General features: G+C 34.1%; 3 protein-coding genes across 3 annotated transcripts; 2 read left to right on the top strand and 1 right to left on the bottom strand.

The window, feature by feature from the left end:
* The first annotated feature begins 2,808 nt into the window (after nt 1-2,808).
* LOC125813777 (uncharacterized) lies at nt 2,809-3,485 on the top strand. Its single transcript, XM_049493249.1, has one exon. The coding sequence runs from the start codon at nt 2,879-2,881 to the stop codon at nt 3,188-3,190; it is 312 nt and encodes a 103-aa protein (XP_049349206.1). The 5' UTR covers nt 2,809-2,878; the 3' UTR covers nt 3,191-3,485.
* A 468-nt stretch (nt 3,486-3,953) lies between these two features.
* Nucleotides 3,954-7,565, bottom strand: LOC125813739 (uncharacterized). The gene is made up of 6 exons (XM_049493200.1): nt 6,903-7,565; nt 6,275-6,428; nt 6,012-6,188; nt 5,842-5,925; nt 4,864-4,945; nt 3,954-4,575 (listed from the first exon to the last, which is right to left on the bottom strand). The coding sequence occupies exons 1-6, from the start codon at nt 7,205-7,207 to the stop codon at nt 4,121-4,123; spliced, it is 1,257 nt and encodes a 418-aa protein (XP_049349157.1). The 5' UTR covers nt 7,208-7,565; the 3' UTR covers nt 3,954-4,120.
* A 3,603-nt stretch (nt 7,566-11,168) lies between these two features.
* On the top strand, nt 11,169-15,591 carry LOC125813964 (uncharacterized). Its single transcript, XM_049493445.1, has 3 exons — nt 11,169-12,124; nt 15,068-15,156; nt 15,246-15,591. Exons 1-3 carry the CDS (start codon nt 11,291-11,293, stop codon nt 15,367-15,369), a joined length of 1,047 nt encoding a protein of 348 aa, XP_049349402.1. The 5' UTR covers nt 11,169-11,290; the 3' UTR covers nt 15,370-15,591.
* Nucleotides 15,592-15,860: the final 269 nt, after the last annotated feature.

The following is a 15,860-nucleotide window of genomic DNA, read 5'->3' on the forward strand; positions in this document are numbered from 1 at the left end:
CATATCTTTACCGAATGTTACGTTAGGAATACATATATTTATTATATTTAACAAGCACATGTCTGTTCTTTTTTAATAGATTTAGTTGGGTAAGTTTCTTAGGAGCAACGATAAATCAAGTTTTAGGCAAAAATTCGATTAGTTGTTGTCGAAAATTGGAACTTTGAAAAGCAATTTTCAAACAAAACCTCGTGAAAGCTACAAGATTGAAGTGGTAAGCAGCTAAATTTGAGCAATTAGCGCTAAATCAAATTGTGGCCATGTTACTCTGATGTAAATTCAAGGGATTGACATACTACAATAATACAATCATGTGGAAAATCAACATTGAATTTAAGCGAAAGTGCTGGACAAATATTGACTAGAAATGAGTGTTGGTCCAAAATAGCCTTAAGATGGTGATATTGTCTGCTTTAAATCAAATTCGTATAAAAAAATCACGTCATTTAGAAAATTTTACAATTTATATATACCGGTTATAGAGGATGATGATCAACTAGTTGTTGGCCTTTAAAGCACTGCAATTGGTAGTTTCTGTTTTTTAGCTAACATAATTTGTGGGTTAATTGCAACTAGCCAACTACTTGGTTGAATTAGTGGAGTGTGTCAACTAAATTGTGAGGGTCGAGGAAAATCCCAACTTGGACCATTACGTGTATTTTCTAACAAACAGGCCAAATCAAAGCATCTAGCACGCCTTAATTTGCCAACGTCTATAATTGCTAGCTATTTGAAGTTTGGTTGACTGCTTAATCCATAATTCCATATGCAAATTGAACAGCTTTGAGACTTCAATTCATTGACCAGGTCAACAATCCTTTGATTTTGTTATCAAAGAAAGTCCACTAATATGGATTGGGTCCCAAACCTATTAGATTATTTTTTGGGTATGTACATCCTAAAAATATACAGTGAGAGAGACAATGAATGGACTATAGCAAGTGGCTTGTTGCAAAATGGGGTAATAGATACAAAAGACACGAATAGGCGTATGCTTAAACCACGGGAAGCAAGACACGTTTCACGATTATACGAACTAATTTCCTATTAGGAATAACCATTAACAACTACTCTTATCACTTGTCCTCGTGATAGTCCGATACATTAAGTATTCCGCTTTTATATATAATTTTAAAAAGTGTCCAACTTTAAATTTTGTGATATAAACAGTTTATCTTAGTAATTGATTCCACGAATTTTGTCCAATACAAGTATTCTAAACTATATTTGTGACTTATATAAAAGAATTTAACTAGTTAAATGGTATGTCTAATAAAAAGCTTCCACGTAATGGAATTAGGCAGCTTCCCATTTAATCCGGAAGGAAAAATATCATGTCGTTCCAAAAATAGAAGACTCGCGAGTTCGTGACGCGTTCATAAGATAGTGGCCATTTTAAATTGTGGTGAAAAAAACGACTAGTTCATTAAATTTAAATTGATTACTGATTTGTCCATTTATTAATTTAGTCTATTTCAATTTAATTTATTAAAATTAAAATTTATATTTAGCCTAAATTGATCTAAGAACAATCTAATAAAAAAAATTTCTAAAAGATAATTTTTTGATAATAAAGAAAAATATTGTTATAATTTTATTAGATACTAAAAAATTATAAAAGAAGAAATAAAGCAATTAAAAACATAGTAAGAATTGAACAAGTTAAATTTTGATCCGCATTTTATCTTATTTAAGCTCAATTTATTCCAAACCAAGTAACTTATAACAAATTTGTGCATGAGTTATCCCAATTTCGTGGTGATCTGTAATTTTTAATTCTACGCTAAATTAAATAAATAATATGATTAAAGTATGCATAACTATGACCTGATTTCGCATGCAAAACTTCTGAAAATAGCTTAACTCAATTCAACCAATCCTGCCGTCCTTCTAAGTCCCAAAATTGCGATTTTTTTTTAATTAAAAACACTTATTTTGAGATAAAATATTATTTTTTTGGGGGGAGGGAGGAATTAAGCTATTTGGCTAATTAGTAAAACTGTTTTTAATTAGAAATATAAATAGTTTTTTTCTATTTTTGAGAAGAAGCTAAAAAAAATCTACTTCTTATAAAAAGCAGAAACCAAAATATATTTTTTTCAAAACCAAATTATCCTTGCCATATATACATATTTACCCATGTGTCTCTTATATTTATTTATTTTTATGGTGAATTTTCATATGTGGTGATTTAATTTGTGGTCTGATTGTTAAATTTATTTTGTTTGATATTTTTAATTATATTTAAATTATTATGTTAATATTATATTAATATTTAATTTTTATTTTTATTTATCTTTGTACAATATTCATTGAAAATTTGAATATGTACATTTTAATTTAACAAAAATTATTTTATAATAAATATTTAAAATATTTTTTAAAATAAAATAATCTTAATATTAGAAGTGCATCGCTTGTCATTTTTCGTAATTTGACTATCAAAAACACTTTTTTTAAAAAAAAATAATTAGTCATACACAATATGCTTATCAAAAATATTTTTTCAAATAAATTAATCAAATACAAATTATTATTTTTCAAAACTAGTTTATGAAAAGCTATTTTTAAAATATATTTAAAAAAAATAAACCGTTTTTATCGGTAATTCCAAAAGACTCTAATTCCACCAATTATACTTGGAAAGGGAATTAACGGCAACTTGCTTTCTCCTCTTTCCACTTTTGTTCCCCAATTTTACTTCGGCAACACGGATTCCAAAATTTAACCCCTCCCTTATTAAATACATCTACTTCTCCAACTTCTTTTCTTCATACTCAAGTTTTTACATCGCTTACGCTTCTTACATAAACCAAAACCAATACATTTTCATCTTGTTATTTGTTTACCCAATTAGAAGAAAAAAATAGCAACAAAGATGATGATGTCAATTTTCAGTTCCTTTGATGCTCTCTCCGCTGAGATCTTTGGCCTAAAGGTGAGCCGTTCTTGGGCACCGGCCACTTCTGACAACAAACAACAACAAGGTCTGGCTCCTCTTGTATCCGATCGCAAGACCGCCGCTTCTCCGCCGTCTACTTCCTCACCTGGTGAACTGAACAAGGCCGGAGAGGCAGCGGCGCCGTCATCTTCAAAATCGCCGTCGCGTCCACAGCAGCAAAGGAGGAGGCCGAGGTTTGCACCGGAATTGGATGGGGTCCACTGTTTCGAAACAATTCTTCCCTATTAATTTTTATTACATAAAGTCTAAAAGATTGAAATTCTTTATTCTTGTCTGACTGTAACTAATTAGCCCACTGCCATCATGAAGGTTGATACAATTTAGTTGTATTAAATTCTTTTATTTCTTGTTTGAACAACTTCCATCCACATTTTTTTCTTTAAATCTGTTTCCCTGATCAATTATCGATCTTTTCTAGAGGAAGAAACAAAAGAGATTGAAAAAGCAGGGAATATGCTGTATGTTTCGTCTAGTGCACGTTAATGTAATTCCACTATTTTACAACCCTTTCTTCGAGTTGAAATTACGATGTGATAATTCTTTACTTTTCTCGTCTGTATCCCTTAGCTTTGGACTTCTATTCTCTTTGGCTCTTTTTTTTTTTTTTTGGTGGATATCCATCTTGAAATCTACGAGAGAACAGACTGACTACTTGGAGAGGGGCGCCTAGTTAACGGAGTTCACGAGGAAGCGACTTTTGTTAGTGAAGCGAGGCCTCACACATCAAACCATATCTTTATCTTACTGAACCGAGTGAGGTATAGACAGATTATACCACAGCTTGTGTTGTGGCGAGACTAAATTCAAATTTAACAAACTCTTTTCCCAGGACAACAGATGCGACTATAAAGGCGGCCTAGTAAGCTTGCGACTATAAAGGGAGGTAGTAAGCTCTATACAATATGACTCACATGAACAGTAGTCATATGATAAGAACTTCTTGTGGACAGTTTAGTGATTAAGAATCAAAGGCCTGAGTAAAGCAGATGATAATCTGTGCCGCGCTTGTATTGATCAATAATACTCAGCTTGTGTTACACTTAAAAGTCATTGCTTTTATCGATCACTAACACTACGCTAAAAGGGGGAGGGGGGGGGGGGAGGGGGGGATGGAATAGGTTATGTACAACAAAATCATCGCACTAATGAAATTATCCGTCATGGCCTTGGACTTGCTTTTTTCCCTATATTTCCAAACCTTTTCGCTACATTAAACAAAAATGTCTTGGGTATGATTCCTTGGTCAAGAGTACAAGCAACAACCAAAGCTCCGCCAATGATAAGTAGCTTTGGTATGTTTATACTGCCCTCACGTTTTGCAGGTAAAATCTCTATGTCAGTCCCTGATGATTCCTCATTCCCATCCGTTGACTTCAAGTATTCTGGATCAATTTTCGTATTTACTTGGGCCATCAAAGCACAGTGAGAGATCTTCGTGTTAGATGCTCTTGATTTCTGGTAGGAACGAAGTCCACGTTCAATCTTTCTTACAGTCCCCCACATACCTTGCCTTACCCCAAATTTTGCGATTTCCCATGGGATGCCCATATCTTCGTGATGGAAGAGAAGCACCTCACATGCAGTCAGCTGGCCATTTCCTTCCCTTGATTCCACTGTTTCATGCAGTACAGATGGAATTCAGAGTCAGATGATCAAGACTTTTAAGTCTAAATCTTGTGAGCGACACTTGCAGATAAATTGATAAGGAATTGCAGGAAATTCATGCCCAGTAGGTCAATGTGCATTGTTAAGAAATTGAACAGGATGATGCCAGTCAAGCTAATGCACATGTCTATTCTAATTCATAGATATGCTACCTAGTTGGGAAAGCAAAGGGATGATAAGTTAATTTCCCAACCTGGAAAAGAAAAAGGAATTCAAAGAAGGAAGTAAGGTCATACCAGCTTGAATGAACCAACTTGAATAGTACAGGTCAACACGTCTAGGTTTGTCCTTCCTGGGAATAGTAGGACATGGCACTCCCTGATTAACAAATCACAAGGAAAATCATAATTAGAGGGGACCTCCAAATATAGGAAAATCAGCTCAGAGTCAGATGGAAGAGGATTAATAAACAAGGGTGTAGCAATTCATTGATTTCTTTCCATTAATTTGTGGCGTTGGGTGGGGTGAAGGGGATGGTTAAATGTTTTCGGGTGGTCCGTTAACTGTGGCATAGAAGGAGAATACTTTTGATGTTTCAGGCCTCTCAAGCTCTGCCCATCCTCCATTTCTCTAATTGAAGTCCAAAGAAGGATTTTGTGGAAGTTAGAGAATCCCAAGCAAGTAAACTGACATCAACTACACTCTTCACAGAACTATTTTTTTAATATTATGTTTCAAAAAGAATCATTGTCTTGTGGCTCCTTGTTACTGTATTTCTAGGACCAGCTTAAGCGTCGGTGCCACAATAGGTATGATCTCACAACTAGATAACCTGACAATTGTGCTGCCTAGATCAAATAGGAATTTCCACAAGAGATGCCATCCACTAAGCAACTCCAAGGTTTTTGAATGACTCAAAGTTGCATCATGGACTCTGCACCTAATGATATCAGCCAACAATTCTACTAACATATTCATCCATTTCACAGGCCCTAGACCGATTCATTTATGGAAGAACTCAACCAAACAGCACGTCATCAATCAGACAAATAGGCACAGTGTGTAAGCATAACATGAGACCAGCTTAAACATAGTAATTTGCCACCTTATCGGCTGAATACTTGAAGAAATGAAGAGTCGGAACGAGAAAAACATCTAAATCAAAAGAAAAAAGGATCGGCTATATGAAACCATGTTGCTCCGTTTAAGCTCATTTGAATACAATATTATACAAAATAAGAACAAAAGAAGGGAAACTACTCGAAGTTCTGTACCTTTGTTACACAATAATATGACCTTCCTGACTCCCATATTCGACGAGCAAATATATATTCTCTGTCGCTGCAGAAAAACGGGAACTGCACAAAAAGTATCCAAATGAATTAACTACTTATTAGCTAAACAAAATACCGAGTTTGCAAAAGAGTACATTGCATATTCTTACTTTTCGAACCCAGTGCACTACCATCATTCCTGTTGTGGGGCACTCTTCTATCGTTTCAGCATGTACAAGCATGTCGTCCCACTTCACTCGAAACTCATCATCCCAAAAGAAGTCCCTCAATAATTCAGGTGTTGCGTCCTCATACACAGTTCGGCTGCAATATTGAGGGGGACCAGTCTAGAAAAACAACAAGGAAAAATCAATAAACAAGCCAGGCAAAGGGGAAAAGATATAGCAATACATTAGACTATAGGCTTTACTACCTCCAGATGACGCTGCCACGCTTGATAGCTCATATTAGGGGTGGAATGATCCATCAAGTGTTTCCACGTAGGGCCTCCATCTTTCCTCTCAACAAGATGCCACAAATGATCCAAATCTTCATCTGATATTGGTAAAGTATTCAGCCTCGATGGACTAAGACAGAAAAAGGGAAAACAGTGTGAGTAGTGAGTAGTGACCCCATCCAATCAAGATGAAACCAAAATTATTGAAAAATTCTCGAACTCGAACAACCAGAGTCAGCATTGTATTGTATTGCTGGTTTGAATGCAATGTTTGTTTCGATTGTTACTTAAATTTTACTATATCGTATTGTTAAATCCATGTTCCATAACAACAAAAAGTATGTAACAACCGATTTGGTGTTATCGCCTCATTACCTATCTTTTTCTTCTCATATTATCTTTGCTTGTTATCTAATAATCCTATTGTAGATTTGTCCATCATATTGCTCATGTGTGACACTATTTAACAAGAACCGATACAATCTATCCAAACATTGTATTCATCAAGACAATACAATACATTAAGCAACAATATGTAACAACCACCCAAACAAAGTATAACAAAGCATAAACTTTTATATTTGAAATAAAGAATAGAGCTTACCCAGTGTCAAATTGTTCAATCTCTGAGCCAGCATCCGCATAAGAAGCAAAACTAGGGGTAGGAGCCTCGGAGGAGTGAAAACCCAGGGGTTTGGAGGTAGAAGGAACCGAATCAGAGGGGGAAGAAGGTACTGAAAAATCAAATTTACAATTCCATGCAGCCCATTTTGGTTTCCAAATCCATCCCACCGTAATACCCACAAGAAATGCAATCCAAACAGGACCAAGAAACACCATGATCTCTACAAATACTGCACCTATGGTGGGTCTTTCAAGAATCTCCAAAAATTCCTCAACTAACACCATCCTACATCTATATCAAATTAACCAAAAATAAATAAAATACAAGCGATAAATCGATTACCCAGAAAGGTGAAAGAAGATGAATATTTTGATATAGATAAAATAGAAAAGGAGATGAAAGGTAAATCTATGGTGGTGAGGAATTTATTGTTGTGTGAAGATACTTGAGTAAGGGATTAAATGCGAGAAAGAAGGAAGGATGATTTGGTTGTTTGGATAAGAAGAAGATAGGATAATGGTCATCAGCAGAATAGTGGACTGTTGGTGCGTTAAGAGTGGAAATCTCGAGGGGAATCGGATGGGGACAAAACGACGGAGCATCCTATGTCGGTGTTTTCTGTTGTAGAAAACGCCGCAGTGTGAGGCCAATTGATACTCTCTCTACACCTGTGTCATATCCTTACATTACTACTCCCTTTATTTCAATTGGCTTTTGGTAGTTGGTACTATTACTTTTTCGAAAAATAAAAAATGGTAGGTGTTTGGAGTTTGGACATAGAACTTGGAAGCATTATTTCAAGTTTTGATTTTAAATAAACTTTTTATTTATGAAATTTGTATAAAATTTTCGATTCAAACAATCATGATTTTAGATTTTTTAAAATTTGATTTATAAATTTATATTTGGTAAAAAATATATTATTATATTATATTTGACATGAATAGATTGTCGTATTAGGTGAGGATTTTATTAGAGGGTAGCTAGTGACTACTACGGTTGAATATTGAATTAGTAATTTTTTGTAAAATCATGTGCATTTAATAGTTTGTAAAATCACAACTATCATGTGTGTACACTCTTTTTTTGTTTAAAGATTATGGTGCATGACCGTTCAAATTGAAGAATAATTTCACTGTGGTAAATTAATATTAGGTTAAAAGTTAAGCTTAAAGATTAAAATTTATTATTGTATAAATTAATTTATTTCCACCATGACATTCACCATCTACTTCTCCACATTCTTAGCTATTGTCTCGTCTCTATCGTGATATCGATATCTCGACTTGAAAGGGTAGAATTTAGAGTTTCCAAGAAGTAAACTAAAAATATATTTTAAAAAATTAAAATTAATGGTTTGGACCATCTACTTCCCCACATTCATAGCTATTGTCTCATCTCTATCGTGATATCGATATCTTGATTTGAAAGGGTAGAATTTAGAGTTTTCAAGAAGTAAACTAAAAATATATTTTAAAAAATTAAAATTAATGTTTCGGCAAAAAAAGTTGTTATATATGTCAAGTGGACGAAGATTTTATGAACAAACACTCTAGAGCATTTTTAGACAAACATTTGCTCTAGTCAACGTCTAGTTGTGTTTCACTTACTATTGTGTGATAGTTCAAGTAAGAAACTCATACTCAATAACTCAAGGACGAAGATATCATGATTTCATATTTCGATATGAAATCACATGTCTAAACGCTTACTTATAAAAGGAACACGAGCATATGCAATTTATTAATTGACAACTTAGGATATTTCGATATCATTTATGAACTATAATTACTTATTTGGTAAAATTATATAAGAGTTGATATCTATAAACATTTCGAATCAATTTATGTATAGGTTATTTGATACTTAAATTATGGGATGTTGTTACTATCCTCTAAACTATTACTCCTTCTGTCCCATTTTATACGTCACATTTTTACTTTGCACTTGCATTAAGAAATGATGTAACTTTATCCTTCTACCCTTATTTAATGTTTTCTTAAGTCAATTTATTAATAATGACAAGATTAATTAACTATTCTATCAAGGGTATAATACGCAAAATATGGTAATTTATGCATAAATTTTATAAAATGACAAGTATTGTGATCCAGCTATTTATAAAAGGAATGATATATAAAATAGGACGGAGGGAGTACATTTTCAATATAAAAACTCACTACAACGCCAAATAATACACGAAGTAACTTCTCTCTTTATTATGTGTGAGAATTAAAAAATATAATTTACATAAATCATTTAGTGTTAAGAGCTAAGTACATTATTTTACTACTCTTTTTCAAATTACAAAAATTTCTTAAAATTTATGAATTTCGGATACATTACTTGGACTTCCGAATACATCACTGGACATCCAGATACATAGAAAAAGGATATATCTGAGAGGGGAGAGATGTATCAGAGAGGGATAGGACATCTAGATATATAGGAGAGAGATGTATCCGAGAGGGGAGAGATGTATCAGAGAGGAGAGGGATGTATCCGAAAGGGGATAAGATGTATTGGCGAGAGGAGAGTGATGTATCTGAGAGATTTTTGAAAGTTTTTTAAATGGTAGAAAATTTTAAAAATTATAATAAAATAAAATGTGTATTTAAGTAATTTTTCCTTAAAAAATAAGTCGAAACCTACCCCATCCATATTGGATTTACTTCTAATTAATTTAAAAGGATGTTCAAGAATTTGTTACATTAAGCAAATGCCTAAGGCAATTTGGAGCTCAATTCAGTCAACGGTTATCTCGTATGGTTTTCACAAGGGTTTGGTTTTCAACAGCCTCGATGCAGGTACAACTACCATTTTTGAAAATTGATGAAGACATTCGATTGGACAGATTTTCGTATACAACTACCATTTTTCGGACCATCTACCGTGATATCGATATCTCCACTTGAAATGATAGAATTTAGAGTTTTCAAGAAATAAATTAAAAATATATTTTAAAAAAATTAAAATTAATGTTTCGGCAAAAAAAGTTGTTATATATGTCAAGTGGACGAAGATTTTATGAACAAACACGCCTAGAGCATTTTTAGACAAACATTTGCTAGAACGTCTAGCTGTGTTCACTTACTATTGTGTGATAGTTCAAGTAAGAAACTCACTCTCAATAGCTCAAGGATGAAGATATCATAATTTCATATGTCGATATGAAATCACATGTCCAAACGCCTACTTATAAAAGAAACACGAGCATATGTTATTTATTAATTGACGACTTAGGATATTTCAATATCTGATTTATGAACTATAATTTACTTATATGGTAAAATTATATAAGAGTTGATATCTATAAACACTTTGAAACATTTCATGTATAGGTTATTTGATACTTAAATTATGGGATGTTGTTATTATCCTCCTATTAGTACATTTTTTCAATATAAAAACTCACTGCAACGCCAAGTAATACACGAAGTAACTTATCTCTTTATTATATGCAAGAATTAAAAAGTATAATTTACATAAATCACATAGTGTTAAGAGCTAAATACATTATTTTATTACTCTTTTTCAAATTACAAAAAATTCTTAAAATTTATGAATTTCGGACACATCATTTGGACTCTGGATACATCACTGGACATCCAGATACATAGAGAAGAGATATATCCGAGAGAGCAGAGATGTACCAGAGACGGATAGGACATTCAGATACATATGAGAGATGTATCCGAGAGGGAATGTATCAAAGAGGAGAGAGATGTATCCAAGAAAGGATAGGATGTATCAACGAGATGAGAGTGATGTATCCGAGAAGGGATTTTGTGATTTTTTTTTAAATGATAGGAAATTTTAGAAATTATGATAAAATAAGATGTGTATTTAGATAATTTTTCTTTAAAAATAAGTCGAAACCTACCCCATCCATATTGGATTTACTTCTAATTAATTTAAATGGTGTTTACCCAACGAAACACGTGAAAGTTAAGTACTAAAAATAGTAAGTTGGATTAAATACAATTAGTGTAATTATAATAGTTCAGTTCATTAATTATTCTAATCCAACCAATTCTCCACTTGTAACCAGCAGTAGAGATAGTACTTTAATTACAGATTAAACCGAACTCAAAAGCTTTAATTCAAATCTTAAATTTGTAAAAAATTGGAAAAAAAGTGCTAATCTTGTTAATGATGGTAGAATTAGGTGACTGCTAATCACAATTACTGCTAATATATATAGTATTTGTCTGTTCTTCCATTTTCCCTCCTACCACTTACAAGCAACGTGTCAGCTTTGCCATATTTCAGTTTCCACACCGATGGCAGCTTCTACCTTTGTCTCTGCAACAGCATGAACTCTCTCTGTGAACCCTAAGCTCACCTCTTTAATTTCATTGTCCACAATGCTCTGTTCCATTTCTACCCAGAAATCTGCCGGTTCAAACTGGCTTGACCGGCTCCGATCATCAAAGGGCTTCTCCTTTGCCGACAACCGCAATCTCGAACAATTTATCACTCACCAGACTCCTAATGGATCTGATTCTCTTCCTCCCAGCACCGAAACTGAGATAAGAGACAGTAATAATAATACCGGTTCGGAATCCAGCTCGGATCCAATTCGGCCCGTAAACGAACCGGTCCTCCATCGGGACCAAGCTCCGGCCGCACCACATAACAGTGGAGACAACGAAGAAATGTGTAGTGTAGTTACGAATGTTCTCTCCGAGCTATTTTGTATGGGGGAGTCAACTAGTTTCCCTAAGTTCAGTGTGAAAAGGGGCTCCCGCAAACAGACGAACCCTAGGTTTTGTGCTTCATCGGAAATCAACAATGATGCGGTAGTCGAGGGTGGTCAGAGGAAAGAAGAAACTGAGTCTCTGGACAAATGTCGGGTGGAAATTAAGGATTCTCAGGTCAAGCTATTAGAGCAGGGCCATAATTTGAACTTAGCGGAAGAGGAGGACAAGTCCAACGCCAATTTGATGGGATTTTCACGGACCGAAGTAATGGTGATAGATACGAGCTGTGCACCGTGGAAATTTGAGAAATTGCTTTTCAGAAAGAAGAACGTTTGGAAGGTTCGTGATAAAAAAAGTAAGACGCTGAATTGGGGGAAGAAGAAGAGGAAAGCTGATGTGACAAGTGAGGATGCTCGTGGCGAGAAGAAACAGAAGTTTATAAGCGGGCATGATGGTTATGCTGCAAAAGGGAGAGAATGCAAGTCTTCCGTCAGTGAAGTAAGTTCAATTAAACCAATTATGCTACTAGTGATCATGTTTGGTTATATGCTTGTTTGGTAGTACTCAGTAATTAAGATCCTTTTAATGGAGTGTGATCAAATACTGACATCTATGTATCACATGCTTCGTGTTACTGATGGAAGTTTTTTAATTATGTAGAGTTCTTGTTATTTTATGTTTCAATAATGCAAGAAGCAAGTTAAATCTTCCATATCTTCGTGGTTCTCATATGGATGATGTCGTAAATGCACATGTAGAATGTATCTGCATATCAATTAAGCTCATATTGGTTTGATGTAATGGAACTACGCATGCCCAATTTAATGATGGCTAGTGATGTGGTCATATGACCTACATATTCGATCTTGGTTTCACTTCACTAGTGCATTGTGAATTAGAACGTTGGTCACAATAGATATATGAACGCTTAATTATATCAAGCTAGCTAATATGTTCCAACTTTCTTTGCGTTAAGTTGCTTGCTTATCAAAAACAGTTGATACAAGTAAGTGTAAACTAATTATTGGAAAAAGTATTCTCGCCATCAGTATATTGTTTAATCTTGACTAGGGTTTAGCATATACTGGAGCTACTTTAGGATGACCGAAGCATACCATGTTACTTTCTAAAGAAGGCTTAATTTTTAGTGCATAATTGCTTGTCATCCTTGTGCAAATGGACTATCCTTTTCTGTTACTACTATATCAAGCATTTTTATATGGATTTCAAGCTCCAATTGAAGTGTAAACTCTGATCATGTATATTACTTATTAGCCTTCCGTTTGAAAATGATGATAGTGGGTCGCTATGCTGCTATTTCTAAGTCATGTTTATCATTAACTATACTTCATGTTTTTATCAAAACATTCACCACATTAATGTGTTGGAGCTCTCCTCTCTGATATTTATGGTAGCTTTGCATCGTATGCCTCTTGCAACGTTGTGGGGTAAAATTCATTTCTAGTTGTGCTGTTCTCCAAATGAAACTTTTCTTCTTTTGTATTACAAAATGGCCTATTCTATGCATTTTTATTTTATTTTATGAACAATGTATAGTTATTTCTGACTATTTTCCTTTTTCTAAAGACCATATTTGGTATGTACTGCCAAGTGTGGCTTCTTTAGCATCTGATGCATAGTTCTGACCTGTATTATTGAGTTTGCAATAGAATTGCAAACTGCATTATGTCGGATCATGAAGTTTTGTCTGGTTGTACGAACTTCATCTATTTCTATTCCTTTCCTTGAAATGTTGCAAATGTATGGTATGCCACATTTTTATTAGACTGGCTTCAATCAGATTGATTCACCAATGACAAAAATTGTAGTCAAAATGATGGAATTTGGGGTATATGGTTCTTTGCTAGAGAATAGGCAGGATCGTTTCTTTAATTCCCATTGAAATGGCTTAGAGATTATAAAATTAGGTCTTGGGCCTAACTCATACAAGATAGCTCAAATTGAGGAGGATTGCCCAAGTTTGATAAGGAAATCCCCCATCTCATTAACCTCCGATGTGGGAGCCCAACATTGGGTGAAATGAATTCTGCTATTATACCATGTAAAATTAGGTCTTGGGCAATCTTCCTCCCTTTGAGCGCTTTTGGGGTGCCAAGTTAGGCCCAATACCTAATTTCACAAGGTCAGTGAATATGATCTTATTTTTTGTTCTTCACACCGTTTGTCTCTTTATGAAGACATTGAGATTAGTAAGAGCATGACGGGTCTCAAATAGGGATGTCCCTTTTTGCCGAGATATATTTGCTAAATAGTTAGGAATACTAGTTATGTCCTTATTGGTAGATTCATTAGTGCTAATTTCTTTAGGTCAATCTTATCATTATTAACTTGCATACTGAGACTTATATTTGCACATAAACAATAAAGCACACAAGATTTTCTGTAAGCAATGTCACATTTTAAAATGAGTAGAACACTATAACATCATATTAAAAATTAACAAAATATAAACAGAACACAATTCACGTATATTCCTCTTAACTTTTCTTGTTTTTCATTTGTGAAATGTATTTAAAATAACTTCATTAGAAATAATACCAAGTACTTTTTTTTTATATAGGGCATCAAATAATCACTAAAAACTCATTGTTCATTTTGATTCCGCAAATCATTCTTTATCAATTTCATTGGCGAGAAAATAGATGAAAGGAAAAAGGAAAAGGAAAAGAAAGAAAATAGCATAGTTCCATCCTTCTCTTAACCATCAAATAGTTTATTGTGCAAAGAGTCAACAAATGTTATTCTAGTCTAATGTTCTATGTTTTGTCAACCTTTCAAGAGGTCAGCGGTACGAACTGAATGGCTGGACATGTTCCTTTTGTAGATGAGGCGCAAAAATATTAAAACAACAAATGAAGCTGCTAGCTTCGACCTCATGACATCTAGTAGAAATTTAAGGCACCCGACCAAATGAGCTGTGTAGCTCTTGGTTTCAACTGTCAAATGGTTATGTTTCTTCCTTTTCATTATACAGACATTTAGTAAAATTTTCCGACGAAGCGGTATCATTTTACTCAATTTATCTACTTTCTGTTTCTGCCTTTTAATTATATAGACATATTTAGTAAAATTTTCCGACAAATCGTTTTCATATGACACCGCTTGGCTTAAGATAAATCCACTCCTGCACATAAAAATATAACACAAACAGATCGTCCCGCGAGTATAAAATAATTATATGGAGACAAATATTCAAATCTGTTACTGTAGAAGTCCGTGATCTTGAATTCACATGCATAAAGTTATGAGAAATTTGATGGATTATTCTGTGCATTTAAGTAGTGAAGGGGTTGGTGTATAGATATTAGGCATTGTTGTAAGACCAGGTACCTAATGGTTATCAGTAGCCGTTTTGGTTTTACCTGAAGAATATTGTTCAATCGTCTTTTAAGTTGTCTTGACTTTTACTGTCTTGTGCAGAAGCTTCAGTTGGATGATAAATCGGAAGGAACTTGTAAAAGGACATCTGATTCTGTTGGCCAGGCTTCCAAAAAGAAACAAGGGAGCTTGTAAGAATTTCTTAAGTTGTAATTTCTGTCTTCCTTGTGGGCTTTCTCGAGTATGTGACCTGTCTAACAATATTTTGTGCATTTCACAGAAAATTGAAGAAGTCATCTTCATCAGTTGTTCTAATCAAGAGCATTCCAACAAGTAAGAAAAATGGAACAGGTTTTGCTAAGAATTCTCTGAAGCCATCTCATCGACAGTGTCAAGCTCAATAATCAACCAAACATTGTTGTCTGATTGCAAATTCATCTGTACCTTGCCATCTTTGGAATATTTAAGCATGCCATTTTCCAGAAACAACTACTCCATTATATAAGATGCTGAGCGGAGCAGGAAGAATTGTATAATACCACTCACTGTGCAGAGAATTATAATTGTACAATTTTTTGTTGATGTAACACACTGTTTTACTTATCAGGATGCAAACATTTAAGCTATCATTGCTCAAAGTCGAATACGTTCAGTCAAGTATAATTTTTCTTGGAGTTGTGAAGTTACTGATACAGGCTACTCAAACATTTGCAACAGCTGATAGGTAAATCTGTTTGAGGACTAGTCCAGTCAAGTACCAGCTGAAGCTCCCATTTTGGCAATGTAACAGCTTCTTGGTTTGCCATCTATTCCCTATTTAAATTTTTTAGATACCAAGTAATTGTTTTCTGTTGGCTGAGAGGGGAGTCGAAGACATCAATGAGTAAGGGTAACT

This window comes from Solanum verrucosum, unplaced genomic scaffold (genome assembly GCF_900185275.1).
Source record: "Solanum verrucosum unplaced genomic scaffold, falcon-dt-bn FXZP01000205.1, whole genome shotgun sequence".
Taxonomy (NCBI): domain Eukaryota; kingdom Viridiplantae; phylum Streptophyta; class Magnoliopsida; order Solanales; family Solanaceae; genus Solanum; species Solanum verrucosum.